This window comes from Anolis sagrei, chromosome 3, assembly GCF_037176765.1.
Source record: "Anolis sagrei isolate rAnoSag1 chromosome 3, rAnoSag1.mat, whole genome shotgun sequence".
NCBI lineage: Eukaryota > Metazoa > Chordata > Lepidosauria > Squamata > Dactyloidae > Anolis > Anolis sagrei.
This window is the reverse complement of record NC_090023.1, coordinates 42423860-42437556: the sequence shown is the minus strand read 5'-3', so window position 1 is coordinate 42437556 and position 13697 is coordinate 42423860. Positions and strand designations below refer to the sequence as shown.

At 36.9% G+C, this 13697-nt stretch overlaps 2 protein-coding genes across 3 annotated transcripts in view; one reads left to right on the top strand and one right to left on the bottom strand.

Annotated features, from left to right (window-relative positions):
* FILIP1L (filamin A interacting protein 1 like) overlaps positions 1-4440 on the bottom strand; it is a 72763-nt gene extending 68323 nt beyond the window's left edge. Inside the window, exon 1 of the mRNA XM_060770723.2 lies at positions 4170-4440. Within this exon, the coding sequence (XP_060626706.2) occupies positions 4170-4430 (261 nt within the window). The 5' untranslated portion in view covers positions 4431-4440. The remainder of the gene's footprint in view (positions 1-4169) is intronic.
* The window catches only part of CMSS1 (cms1 ribosomal small subunit homolog), a 236391-nt gene that overhangs the window by 75321 nt on the left and 147373 nt on the right, over positions 1-13697 (top strand). The window lies entirely within an intron of this gene.

Sequence of the window (13697 nt, the reverse complement as noted above, 5' to 3'; positions counted from 1 at the left end):
CATGAAAACAGGATACAGATAAGCAAGCATATGAGCAGCACCCACAATTTCCTCTTACATATTCCCTCTTGATTCGCCAACTTTATTTTTGGATGTGAAGAGAGAAGTAATGTTGCACTTTTTATCTAATGCATGCTGTTTGTCATTGAACAAGTTGAATAAGTAAAAAAGCCACTTTGATGATACTGAAAACTATTTTTTGGTTTTTGTATCACTTATTCCCTCCTGTGAGAAGCAGGAGCAAGGGTACCAAGTTTTTGTTGTTTTACGTCAAGCTAGAAGCCGCCTGCTACTATTGTTACATGCCTGTGTGTGTGCATTGAAACCAGTGAAGTGCAAAGTACAAGGGGATGTGACCTTCCATAGTGTGCATTCCAATAGCATGCAATAATGGCAGCTCTTTAAAACAAGATTAATTGGCCTCTGAGTTGGCAGAGTGACCTGTGTATGTTTGTGATTACCTATGCAATACATATGTCATACATGCGGCCAAGATTTTTCAAAAATAATTAAAGGTGTTAAAGATGTTGGGTTTCGGGTATCATGGCTTAGATACCTCACTACCCCCCTCTGATGAACCAGGCTTTTAAAAATGACTCAAGTTAGACATTCTTTAAAATTGCCTTTGAAAATCACACCCAATATGTTTAGTTGAGATGATGCTCCTGTATCATCTTGATGGCAAGCAAGGAACAAAATGGAGCTTCTCAGTTTAAACAGTTTATGCACAGTCCAGCTAAAGTTTAGCCAGATGTGTTGAAATCTGATTTCCTACTATGAGATCTCTAGGATTTTAAAGGTGCTTCCCTTAGACAAGTGGTTCTCAACCTGTGGGTTCCCAGGGGTTTTGGCCTACAACTCCCAGAAATCCCAACCAGTTTATCAGCTGTTAGGATTTCCGGGAGTTGAAGGCCAAAAACATCTGGGGACCCACAGGTTGAGAACCACTGCCTTAGACAGATTGTGTTCTTAGGTTAAAAACAAAAGTGGAGGGGGCCATGGAGCAGTGGGAGAGTATGTTCAATCTTCCTTAAACACTATGTTGAAAAAAAGTTTGGTAATGCATAAATAAATACATTTTTAATATGTAGGAAACATGATTCAGGAGTCGGAAGAAGAAATGGAAGGACTGCAGGTAGTAAGAGTCTCAAGTTAATTGAAAATTAAAGAATTACACAATCCACCACCAACAACAAAATGTCTTGGTGTCTAGGTTCTTGGCATTATTTGTGGTGTTGATTTTGAGAATTGCATTGAATAGATTGTATCACCTCTCGTTTCTTAGATATGGTTATCATGTTGTTGTTTTTTGTAGGCAAGCAGATGGCGACTGGTAGATGCCATATGTTCTGTATTTCAAAACTAAATCTGATAGGGAAGAAGTAGTTCCATTTTTGGAATCAGAAGGTCAAATATACACAGGATCAGTGCTAACATTTAAGGTATTAAAATATGTGTTGGCCAGTGTTGCCCATGCCATAGTATTCCTAGAATCATAGAGTTGGAAGAGACCACATGGGCCATCCAGTCCAACCCCCTGCCAAGAAGCAGGAAAAATGCATTGAAATTGCATTCAAAGCACCCCTGACAGATGGCCATCCAGCCTTTGTTTAAAAACTTCCAAAGAAGGAGCTTCCACCTGGCTTCTTTATATGGGTTGTGAAAGCTAAAAATGAAGGAGGCTGATAGAAGGAAGACTCAATGAAAATGTGTTTTTACAGAAGAACTCTATGGATGCCAGAAACTGCTAAAAAATCAATAATAGGTCTAAGAGCAAATCAAGCCTAAACTTTCATTAGAATCCAAAATAACCAAACTGAGGCCATCATGTGTTGGGCATCTTAAAATTATATGACTCACTAGAAAAGACAACAACTCTTGGAAAAGTAGAATGTCTTAGGAAAAATGACAGATCCCATTACAGATGGGCTCATTTAAGGGAGCCACAGCCTTAGGATTGTAAGATTTGAGGATGGATGTTCACCATTGAGGCTTTTGAAAGTCTCATTCATATTGTTGTCACAAATCAAACTTCTCTTAACATAATATAATGTAAATCACAATGTAAAACTTCACTCAGGTTCCTGAATAAAGACCTTCGTAACTATTGCGAAACAGTGACAGAATTTTGTAGTTGATATGCAGAAGTGTCTCCGTATATTTTTTAGTCTCCAAAGCAACAAGCAAACATGATGATATACAAGCATGTTCATAAAGTGCACCACTCCAATTATTTAGAATATATTAAAATGAATTGTTTCTGTTTATTTTCTATGTAGTGGCTCAACTGTTTGATCTGTTTTTTGTGACTGATATACAAGATATCCAAAATTATCTTTACAGTTTCAATATACTGGAAATGATAAAAAATATTTTTAGATAGTCTGTATATGAAAATATTCACTACCCATTACTCAGTTTACATATGCACTTTTGTGTATATTCAATTCTTAATTTTATAATGAGTGCCTCTGTTTTGAAAAGCATATAGATATTATACTAACAATGAACATTAGTGACTGGCCTCTATTTCTTTGATAGACATTTTCTGTTGCTGCGTATGCATGCTTCTTTTCAGTTCTTTCCGTTTCAGACTTCATTTCAAAATAAAATTCCATGGAGAAATCTATTTTTGTTTCTTCCATATATGTTTCCATATTACCATATATTTGTTTAATATAAAGAATATGCAGCATTTAACTCTGTATATTGTCGTCTTTTAAAAAGACAGAACAAAAGCCAGAACATCTAGAAAAGTGCAATTTGTGAGATATTAAGGTGTTTCATCATTTTATCAAAGCTTTGTTTTAACTGACTTCAATTTCACTGGTATGTATAAATAAAGCAGTGCTGATCTTTTAAGTCCCATTGAGGAAATTCCAATGAGATATTCTGGAAGATGTTGCATGAAATATATAGTGGTGCGGCACCATGTCTTTCTGAACTGTATTACCACCCCTTTAGGAAGACCTGCTTAACTCTTGTTTCAGTTTGTAAGAGTAATATAAGCATTTAAAGTTGTGCCAATCTGTTGTGCCAATAAGTGTTCATATTCTATGACACCCAGTTCATTTTGAAATATTTGGCTTATATTCAGTACTCTCTCTCTCCATATATATATATTAGTCATTTGGCATGTATATGTTTTACTACTTAGCCTTTATGTACTGCATTCGTAATGAAGACTACTGCTATATACGAAAACTACTGGATTTATGATGCATGATATAGCACTTTGCTTCACATACAAAAATTATATATTCATATAATTTTTGTTTCATATAAAATAAGTCACATACGGTATATAATCTTTATAAGTCTTATTGATTGCTAACAGAGACAAATAAAGGTTGACCAAATTCAAACTATAGTGTGAATGTTAGGGTATATCCACCTCTAGGCCAGTGGTTCTCAACCCCGGGTCCCCAGATGTTTTTGGCCTACAACTCCCAGAAATCCCAACCAGTTTACCAGCTGTTAGGATTTCTGGGAGTTGAAGGCCAAAAACATCTGGGACCCCAGGTTGAGAACCACTGCTCTAGGCTTTCATAATTCTTTCTCTGGTATCTTAGGAAGAAGAAACTGGAAGCTTATATTACTCAATTACCATAACTTAACATTTCCCCAAAAATTCTAAATTAATTTGTGATTAAATATAATGACATTGATATAAACCAGGTTCTTGTAATTTCATGTTGACTTTTTGGAAATGGAACAACTTTTCTCAGGATTGGGTGACACAGAAACATACAGTTAATTTTAAAAATAATGATGAAACATTGTGAATATTGTGTTAGTGGACGATTCAGATAATGATATGAACTTGTGAGAGATAAGGCTGATTGCTATCCTCAGGAACATGTCTGAGGTGACCTAATACATTCATAGCAGAAATGAGGCTTGGACTAGACTTACCTGTTCATAATTCAGTCTTGTAGACCACAGTTTGTATACACTAATTTGGGATTGAGTCCAATTGAACTCACTGAGATGTTATTGTGAGAACATACAGAGGATTGTACTATTATGCATTGTGCGTTAGTAATACTGTCACTTTTTTAGCGATGTCTTTTCAATGAAATGTTCATAGTGTATGCTATATATTTGCAGTGCCATAGATGTAGAACACATTTAAATATGTATTTATGATGAACTGGAAATATACTGGCCTGTAGTTCACCCTCAAGCACACTCAGAAGAAATAAAAGATCATCTCGAGACAGATCTTCTCCCTTCTTGGAATAATTTCTCTTTTTTTCATCTGATTCAGGACTGCTTAGGATGGCATCTTGTTCTTTTGCACAGCAATTTTCTGTTTGTCTCCTATTCATTTTTATCCTGTCTATACTTTCTGTGTGGGTGCCCTTTAGCATTTGTTGATACTCTTTTAATTTTGATGGTTTTTGTGTGGTGTTATTTCTGGAAGGCATTTCCAAATATCTGTTAAAGGAAGACAAAAATAAAACAGCTTAAAAATACAGGACAAAATACAAAACTTTGAGATATAATGCATAGCAGAACTTGCTTTGGATCTTTGTTATATCTTGCTAAGGCCTCTTTTCTTGGGTCAGGGATAGCTGTTTTTATGTTCAGCCAGGCACTATACAGACTATGAATTGTGTCCATACCTGTTGGTAAACTAGGAGGAAGTTTTGAATCACCTCCAGCTGCCTGTGCAGTATGGCCTGCTATGATAATCAACTTTAAATAAGGAGTTGAGGTATTGACTCAATTGCCAAAGGTTCTTGCAGCATCTTGTAGTTTTTGTATATGTTGTTTTACTATACTGTTTGTTTTGTGTTTATGCCAACATCTGTACTGCAATAGCTAAACTCTCCATCCTACCATCACTTTATCCATATCGTGCCTTTGTCTCAAACACCCACATATGCCAAGGGTCCACTGTACCACCAACTCAGACCAAATTAGGGTTTTATTCTCACACACAAAAAATTCAAAACTGACTGTTATAATTGGCAAATAAGCATTTTACTACGATTTTATTCACTGTCTATTTCCTACAGCAATTTCATCAAATGATTGGTGACCAGAACTGTCTTGTATGTTCCTGACTATAGAGGCCCTTATGCATGCTCCACAGCTTTGATTGTGGGGAAGAGTTTATTTACCAGTATTGCACAGTCTTGATTCCCTTGGCCTACACTGGTTGCATTGGATTGCAATTTCCATTACGCCAGAGAGCACAACCAGTGATAAGCGATTACAGGAACTTCCATCCAAAGCAGAACATCTAAAGAAACTCAGTTGCCCACTCTTGACCCATTCAGTCACCCAAACGTAGCATAAAGACGTATTTGTTTTATTAAGTCTTTAATCTTCACTTTCTGTGACTTTTTAAATTCCTCTGATGTACTGTTTTATTGATTGCCCCTTTTGATTTTGAGACAGCTTTGTTCTTTTATTATACTGTTCACATTCCCCACACCAAAGGCAGACAGTATGGGGGCGACAACATTAAGAAAGTCTTCAATCTATACTTTTCAGAACACATGATTGTTGCTTTTTGACAATTAGAACTTCAATCTCAAATACACTTCCTAGTGGATTAGCATACATCAGATGACTTCCTTCTCAGTAAAAATGCACAGGTTTTAATTGTATCATGTTAATATAATTCTCCAAAACTGAGGAATCCATTAGGAAAGAGGATACCAAAGTTCAGTGTAAAGCCTGGATAATTCTGGAATTATAGTACAGAAAAGTATTTTTTTTTCAAGATCTGGTTCAATGCTAGAATACACAACACTGTGTGCAGTCCAGAGTAAATATGGGAAAGACCCTTGCCTGAACGTATGGGGAATATTTATGGTTGGTTTATAAGCAACTCTGCGTTTTAGGTACAAATGGCCTGACTTACTATTAGGAAGCTTATAGTCCTTTGGTGTAACACTAATGTTGGAGGCAGATCTCTGGGTATACCTAAGGCAGTGGTTCTCAACCTGTGGGTCCCTAAATGTTTTGGCCTTCAGCTTCCAGAAATCCTAACAGCTGGCCAACTGGCTGGGATTTCTGAGAGTTGTAGGCCAAAACACCTGGGGATCCACAGGTTGACAGCCACTGACCTAAGGGATATTTATGCTGTTTCTCCAGTTTGCCCTACACAAAATGACATGATTAGTCAATACAGTGATTGCAATGGGGAATTAATCTGCCACATTAATTGGATATAACATTTTCTATGCTACATATACCTGTAGGCAAATGGATGTGATATTTATTTATTATTTACTGCATTTATATACTGCTTTTCTCCTCCTGAGGAGACTCAAAGCAGTTTCCAACATAATAATGGCAAAATTAAATGCCGTACATACATGTGAAAACCAAGATATATAATTAGACAATAACATATAACTATAAATTAAAAGCCTAACCATATTAAACATAAAACATAGAATGACATTTGAACATAAACATAAAATTAAAACATTAACAAATAAATAACATTTATATTATGTTACAGCCATAGGTGTAGTGTAGTACAGATGCAGGTGTAGTCAGAATTTTGGTATTGTGGATACCAAAATCCATGGATGCTCAAATCCCATTCTATATAATGGAATATTAAAATTGTGCCCCTTATATAAAATGGCAAAATCAAAGTTTGGGGGGGTCTTTTGGATGTAAAAACAAATACGTTTCTAAGCTGTGGCAGGTTGCATCTATAGATGCAGAATTCTTGGATACACAAGGGCATCTGTATGTTAAATTGTGAAGGAAGTTGACAGTAGTGGAGGAGAAAGCCAGAGGCAGTGGCGATCATCTTGGTTAGGGAAATACAGTTGAGGCCTTTGAGGCCCCTTCTACACAGCTGAGTAAAATCCCACATTTTCTGCTTTGAACTGGAATATATGGCAGTGTGGTTCAGATAACCCAGTTCAAAGCAGAGATCATGGGATTTTCTGCCTTGATATTCTGGATTATATGGCTGTGTGGAAGGGCCCTGAGTCAGACGAGAGTCACATTATCTCAGTTACTTCCTGAATGAACTCACTCTACTTAGAAAATCATAAAAATCTGTTAGGGAAACCATCTTCAGAATAGGGTGCCTCAGGATCCTAAATGTATCTCAGAATATTCCTAGCAACCCTCCCTTCTAGAGGATGTTAAAATGCTAGGATGACAGGCATTTCTGCCATTCCTCATATTGCACTAACCATAAAACATGCATGGAATGTAGATTTGGAAGTCTTTCCCTTATATGTATATACATTTTAAAACATCTGGATTAAGTATTTAGGATAGAATCTGAATTAAATACTATGCTTTTACTTATTCCATCATTACCAGGTGGTTCATAATAGAAGAGTGTCTAATATAAGTGTCTGACATGCTGGATAAGTTACTATGTTGCATGGTGATTGAAGACATTTTGTACCCTTTGGAAAGTTCTTGTCTGTTGTTTTTGCTAATCTTGATCAACAATGCCATATTTGCCTTGAGTTTCCCAACCTTTAGTCCTCCAGCTGTTTGGGATTTCAATTCCCAGAAGCCCTAGCCAGATTGGTGACTATCAGGAATTCTGGAAACTGAATTCTACAATACTTTGAGAACCAAAGATTGGGAACCACTGCTCTACGTCAGTGAATTGCCAGGTGCTAAAAGGTTCAGGTAAAGGCAAAGCACTCAATCTGTTGTAAATGTTTGCAACCTATACTATGCTTGCTCTCCCAGTAAGTTTCAAACTTGTTTCAAAACTTGGAATAAATATCGTCTTAATGTGGTTAATATTAATACTGTTTTCCATGGTTGTTTTCTTGCCTGAGCTAGAGAAGAAGGACACTCATTTCAAATACTGGCATGAACTTGGATTTGTTGTTGAATTTTGCTTCAATACTGGCAACATGAGAGTGTCTACCAGCACACCACAGTAGCTGGAATCCTTTCTTCTACACAACAATCAAATATGCATTTTCATCCTGGTAAACTAGCAGCAAGAGCTTAAAAATGGAAAACTGAGGCATGTTCAGTATGGTTTGAAGTATCCTGATAGTGGACAAGACTGGCTGTAGCAACATTATATGGGAGTTCCCAGTTGTAATATGTATATTTTGTATAAGAAACACAATTCTACTACACCTTTGTATATAATGGGACTTGAGCATCTACACATTTTGCTATCTACGGGGATTCTGATATCAAACCCCAGAAGATACCAAGGACCATAGTCCTGTTATTTCCTGCATTTCCATCCAAGAGGACTGTGGACTGCTCAATACCTCAACATGGTATTGTCTCTCAGTCTGGAAGAACAGTTAATAATATGTGACCCATACTTTTGATGCTCTGGGTGTGATCAGTTCATAATGCTAGCAATAATTAAAAGAAAGGAGGATAAAGAACTTGGTTTATCTTGCAATTTTCTGTCTGAGCATTTCCTAGGCTCTGTGGCTCCTCTATTGTATTGCTTTTCTCTTTGGCATTTTATTAATGCTTTGAGGACATGAATGAAAGCTGTAGTGGACATGTTGAAACCCCTCCAAGGGGATGTTTTATATTACACCGAACTTGGATGACTAATGCATCAGGCAGCTGGCTTTGTGGCCTGTTTTGGTTTAGCAGAGGGTGTAAAGTGGTAAGAAACACTGGTGTGTCTATGAAGCAAATCATTGATTCTTTAGAACCTCTGCATTCTTCCTTTGCTTTTTAAAGCAGACCTTTTATTTCTTGGGATTCTTTTGGTAGTTTAATAGTTTTGATTATTTAGTGTGAATGCGTTTCAAAAGATGCTTCGCGTGTTTCTCATTTTATCCAGGCCATTGCTTTAGGTAATTTGCACTAGAACTTGGTTGATAATATTCATGGCATTTTAAGCAGATCAGGTAAGAATGGATCCCCTCAATTGTTTCTCCCTTCTCACAAATGGTGATCCTTGGTGTGAACAGTTTGATACACATTTAAATAAGACAAGGCTCACTTTGGAAACCTCGATTTCTTTCAGCTATTTTCTTTATTCATAAGGATACAGTAGCTCTAGCTTATTCATAATTTTACTGAGTCCTTTGGTTGAACTTGTATTGGTTGATAACCAAAAGGTCTACTAGTAGCTTTGCATGCTGTCAATTAGCTCCCTAGTTTGTCTGTCTGCTACCCTTTTTCATAGTCCATTTTTCACATTGTCTTGGGAATATGCTTTTTATATTCCTCTGAGTGTGACAGTAGGCTAGAATTACAATTGCATCTGCCATGTCAGGGCAGTCTTCCAAAACAACAAAGCATAATTGATAAAGTAGATACAGGAGCCCCCGGTGGCACAATGGGTTAAACCCATGTTAGAAAAAAAAAAACAGGAGGTAGAGAATGAAAATAATTTCTGATTTTTCGGGCTGTATGGTTGTGTTCCAGTAGCGTTCTTTCCTGATGTTTCATCTGCATCTCTGACAGGGCATCCTCAGAGTTCTGTTCTGTTGGAAACGGGGCAAGTGGAGTGTATATATATCTGTGGACTATCCAGGGTGGGGAAAAGAACTCTCATCTGTTTGAAGCAAGTGTAAATATTGCACTTGGCAAGCTTAATTAGCATTGAGTAGTCTTGCAGCAAAGTCAATCAGTGTTGTTGCCTGGAGGCATCCTTTGTTTGGGAGGTGTTAACTGGCACTTGATTGTTTACTGTCTGGAATTCTCCGGTTACTAAATGATGTTCTTTATTTACTGTCTTGATTATGGTGTTTTTAAAATAATGGTAACCAGGTTTTGTTCATTTTCATGGTTTCCTCCTTTTTTGTTGAAATTGTCCACATGCTTGTGGATTTCAATGGCTTCTCTGTGTAGTTTGACATGATGGTTGCCAGAGTGGTCCAGCATTTGTGTTCTCAAATAATATTCTGTGTCCAGGTTGGTCCATCAAATGCTCTGCTATGGCTGACTTCTCTAGTTGAATTAGTCTACAGTGCCTTTTATGTTCTTTGATTCTTGTTCGGGTGTTATGTTTGGTGGTCCCTATGTAGATTTGTCCAAGTTGCACAGTATATGATAGACTCCTGCAGTGTTTAGAGGAATCCTCTTATTCTTTGCTGAACATAGCATTTGTTGAATTTTCTTGGTGAGTCTGTAGATTTTTTGTAGGTTTTTTCTTCGTCAACTTCCCTGTGCAGTCAGTGGTTCCCTTGATGGATGGTAAGAACACTTTTCCTGTAGGTGGGTCTTTGTTTTAACTCTTGTGGCTTGTTCTTGGTCTTGCAGCCCTTCTGATGTCTGTCATAGAGTATCTATTGGCCTGTAGAGTCCAGTTTAGGTGGTATATTTCACCTTGGAGGAGGTGATTCGCAGATTCTGTTTGCACGGTCTACCAGGGCTTTTATTGTGCTTCTTTTTTGACCTGGGTGATGGCTGGATTCTTTATGTAGTTTTTCTGTAGACTGTGTGGCCCAATTACTGATTTGGTTTGCGATAACTAGGACATCTAGAAATTTTAGTTTTCCTTCATTTCCTTTTTCCATGGTAAATTGGATGTTTGGGTGAATGTTGTTGATGTGGTCCAGGAACTTGTTTAGTTGTTCTTCTCCATGGTTCCAAAAGTGATCTGATCTGAATTTCTGATCACTATTGGATTGGAATTTTAGGTCCCATTTTGCACCCCAAATGCAGGAGGGGACAAACATTGGCCCTTTCCACTATATTTCCCATGGAGACTGGAAGACCACAGATGAGTATTCCTTGTCTAAAAACACAGTGAAATTCATGGGCTCACCATAAGTCAGCAGGCAACACATCCACACAGTTGTATACATTTTATAGGGAAACCCCAGATTTTACATTTTCTATTCCAAGAGATCATTTTCTCCTTTTCATATGAAGAAGCTAGTATCATCTGGTAGGTTTTAAAATCTGTGGCACTGTAAGCTATAAAGACACATTTATAATTTTAAACCTTATATTTTTCAATTGTGGAATGCCAGCAGTATACATTAAAGAGCTTTGTCCAAAGTGGGCTGGAGAGAAAAGAATGAACCATAACAGTTAAGATGGAAAAGAATGCCCTCATTATGATCCCAATTTGTTTCACCAATTTTCAGGAATACTTTAACAGACATAGCTCTCCTTAAAAACTTTTTTTTTTGGCCTGGGAGTGTTTGCTCCAACGCAGTGTAAAAAAAAACAAACAAACCCAAAAACCCCAGTCTTTTGAATTGCCTGAGAACTGCTTCCTTAAAGGAAGATCAAACGTAGCTGCTAATGTCTGATAAATTGGCCTGCTTGATCTTTCATGAATTCATGTCAGTGAAGAGTCATGCATTTATAGCTACCATCAGTGTCTTGCTATGGAAACCTAATATGTGTAGAGCATTTTTTTGAATGGGTGGGGATTTAATGTGCCCCAAATTATTTTTACATTTTTTAAAGAGAGAAAAGCACATCTGTAAATCAAGCATGCATAGTCGGTCCTCCACATTTCTGGCTTTGATATTTGCAGATTTGTTCATTCAGAAATTTGATTAAAATGTTATTTCTAGGAATGTCTAGGTTGTCCAGTCTCATTCTATAGTGAACATGTGATGGAAGTTGACAATAGGGACGTGCTGCAGGACCTAAAGATTCCTAAAGGGTGTCCTCCTTGGTTTTTTTATAAAAGCTTTTTTTCTTCGTTCTTCACTTTTGCAAATGTCCTGGGCCATTAATCCCAGAGAAAGTCTAACTTTTGTTGGAGTACATATGTGAAAATAGGTGGGTGGGGGATCTGAATGCGATGCTTAGGGATGAGTGGCTGTTTTCAGTGTGTTGAACTTCCAACTACTGCATACATTTTGGGAGCTTACAGTTATATTTTTATACATTAGGCAAACACTATTGTATTTGGAAATGGATAAAATATTGTTTTGAAATTATTATTATTATTATTGACACAAAAACACAGTATGACACAGCTAACAAGATATATATGCTGGATTTCAAATCACAAAATCACAAGCTGAACACTTCCCAAATGTTTAGGACTACATTATTCCAAGAGATCATTTTCTCCTTTTCATATAAGGATTATTATTATTATTATTATTATTATTAGACTATATTTTGACGTTCGAGAAAATCTGTCTGAGACAGACAAGCTTTGTCTTCCCAAGCCCAAAATAATTGAATATTCAATTATTTTTGTTCTAGATTGGTATTGTTTCCTGCACTCCTTTAGTATTTCCTCTGTAACACCAATTCAATAGACAGAGAAGAGTATTTTCTCTGCTGGGAATAGCTATGTTGGATTTGGATTTGGGCAAATGGGGAAGAATATAGTAAAATCCATACATTTCTTCATATTTCAGACAAAACAAATTAAAAAAATATGGGAGAATTCCAAACCTTTTCTCTTTCCTAATTATAGAAAATGCAGGGATATACTTCAACTGTAAGATACAATCCAAAATCCATCTTGTAGTACCTGTATGGAAGCAAGGGCACACAGAAGTATTTGCACATTATGAACCTTGGCATTTGTCTAGACCTGTTTCCTAGATACTATTTCCTGTTATAATTCTTTCATGGCCACATACATGCAGGAAAAGAAATACCCAGGAGTGTAATGATAAAAGCAAATAAAAGGAAAAGGCAAGAGAAAGTTGGTTCCAGGTATAGACTTGAATGGATATTATACTATAATTCTTTGAGGTATTCTCCCTAAAACCATCAGTGTATGCTGCCTTATTCAAGGATCTCAGGTTGATACACATTAAAATATACCTATTGTGGTGGTTTGTTGCTGTGCATAGTTAAGTGACTATTTGAAATTTCAAACTACAGGAAAGGAGATTCCACTTCAACATTAGGAAGAACTTCCTAACTGTGAGAGTTGTTCAGCAGTAGAACTGTCTGCTTTGTAGTGTGGTGGAGGATTCTTCTTTGGAGGCTTTTAAACAGAGGCTGGATGGCCATCTGTCAGGAATCCTTTGAATGTGATTTTCCTGCTTCTTGGCAGGGGGTTGAACTGGATGACCCATGAGGTCTCTTCCAACTCTATGATTCTGTGATTCTTTATTTATCCTTCTTGGTCTTTTAGGGAGCATTTTACTTTTGAAATAGGGCTTTTGTCTGTTCCATTTGTTTTTAACTAATTATATGACATCTTACTATTTATATGAACTTTTTGTTGTATCAGTTGATTTGAATCTCTCTGGCACAGAATTATGGCATATGCAATAATTTTAACTGTGATAAATGTTTTAACTACTGTTTTGTACGTATGTGTATTTTGTGTAGGCATCGAATTGTGCCTTTTTGTAAGCCGCCTTGAGTCCCCCCTCGGGGGTTGAGAAGGGCGGGGTAGAAGTACTCGAAATAAATAAATAATAAATAAACCAAATCATAGTAAAGTTATAAAACTGCCCCTGTGTGATCTCCAACCCAATTTTGTGGCTCCAACAAATTTCACTCCAGTTTTATTAAAAATGGAACAATTTGGGGGTGGTTTTTCACTTTAAAACTACTCAAAATGCCTCCCATACTCTCCTCAAATTCTTTAGGTGGATGTATTATTGCAGATGAAGGATTTCTAGACCTTATTCTAAAGCCTATAACCCAGTATCCAAGAATGGGAAGAAAACAATATTGGAAATGTGCTCAATGCAACAACCATCTCTACTATAAGAGAGTAAATTCCTGGTTTTATTATCAGACTTCACTGTCCTTTAGAGCCATTGTGCTACTATGCTAGACAGCTGAGGTTCAAGGCTAGGTGAGGAGAGGAC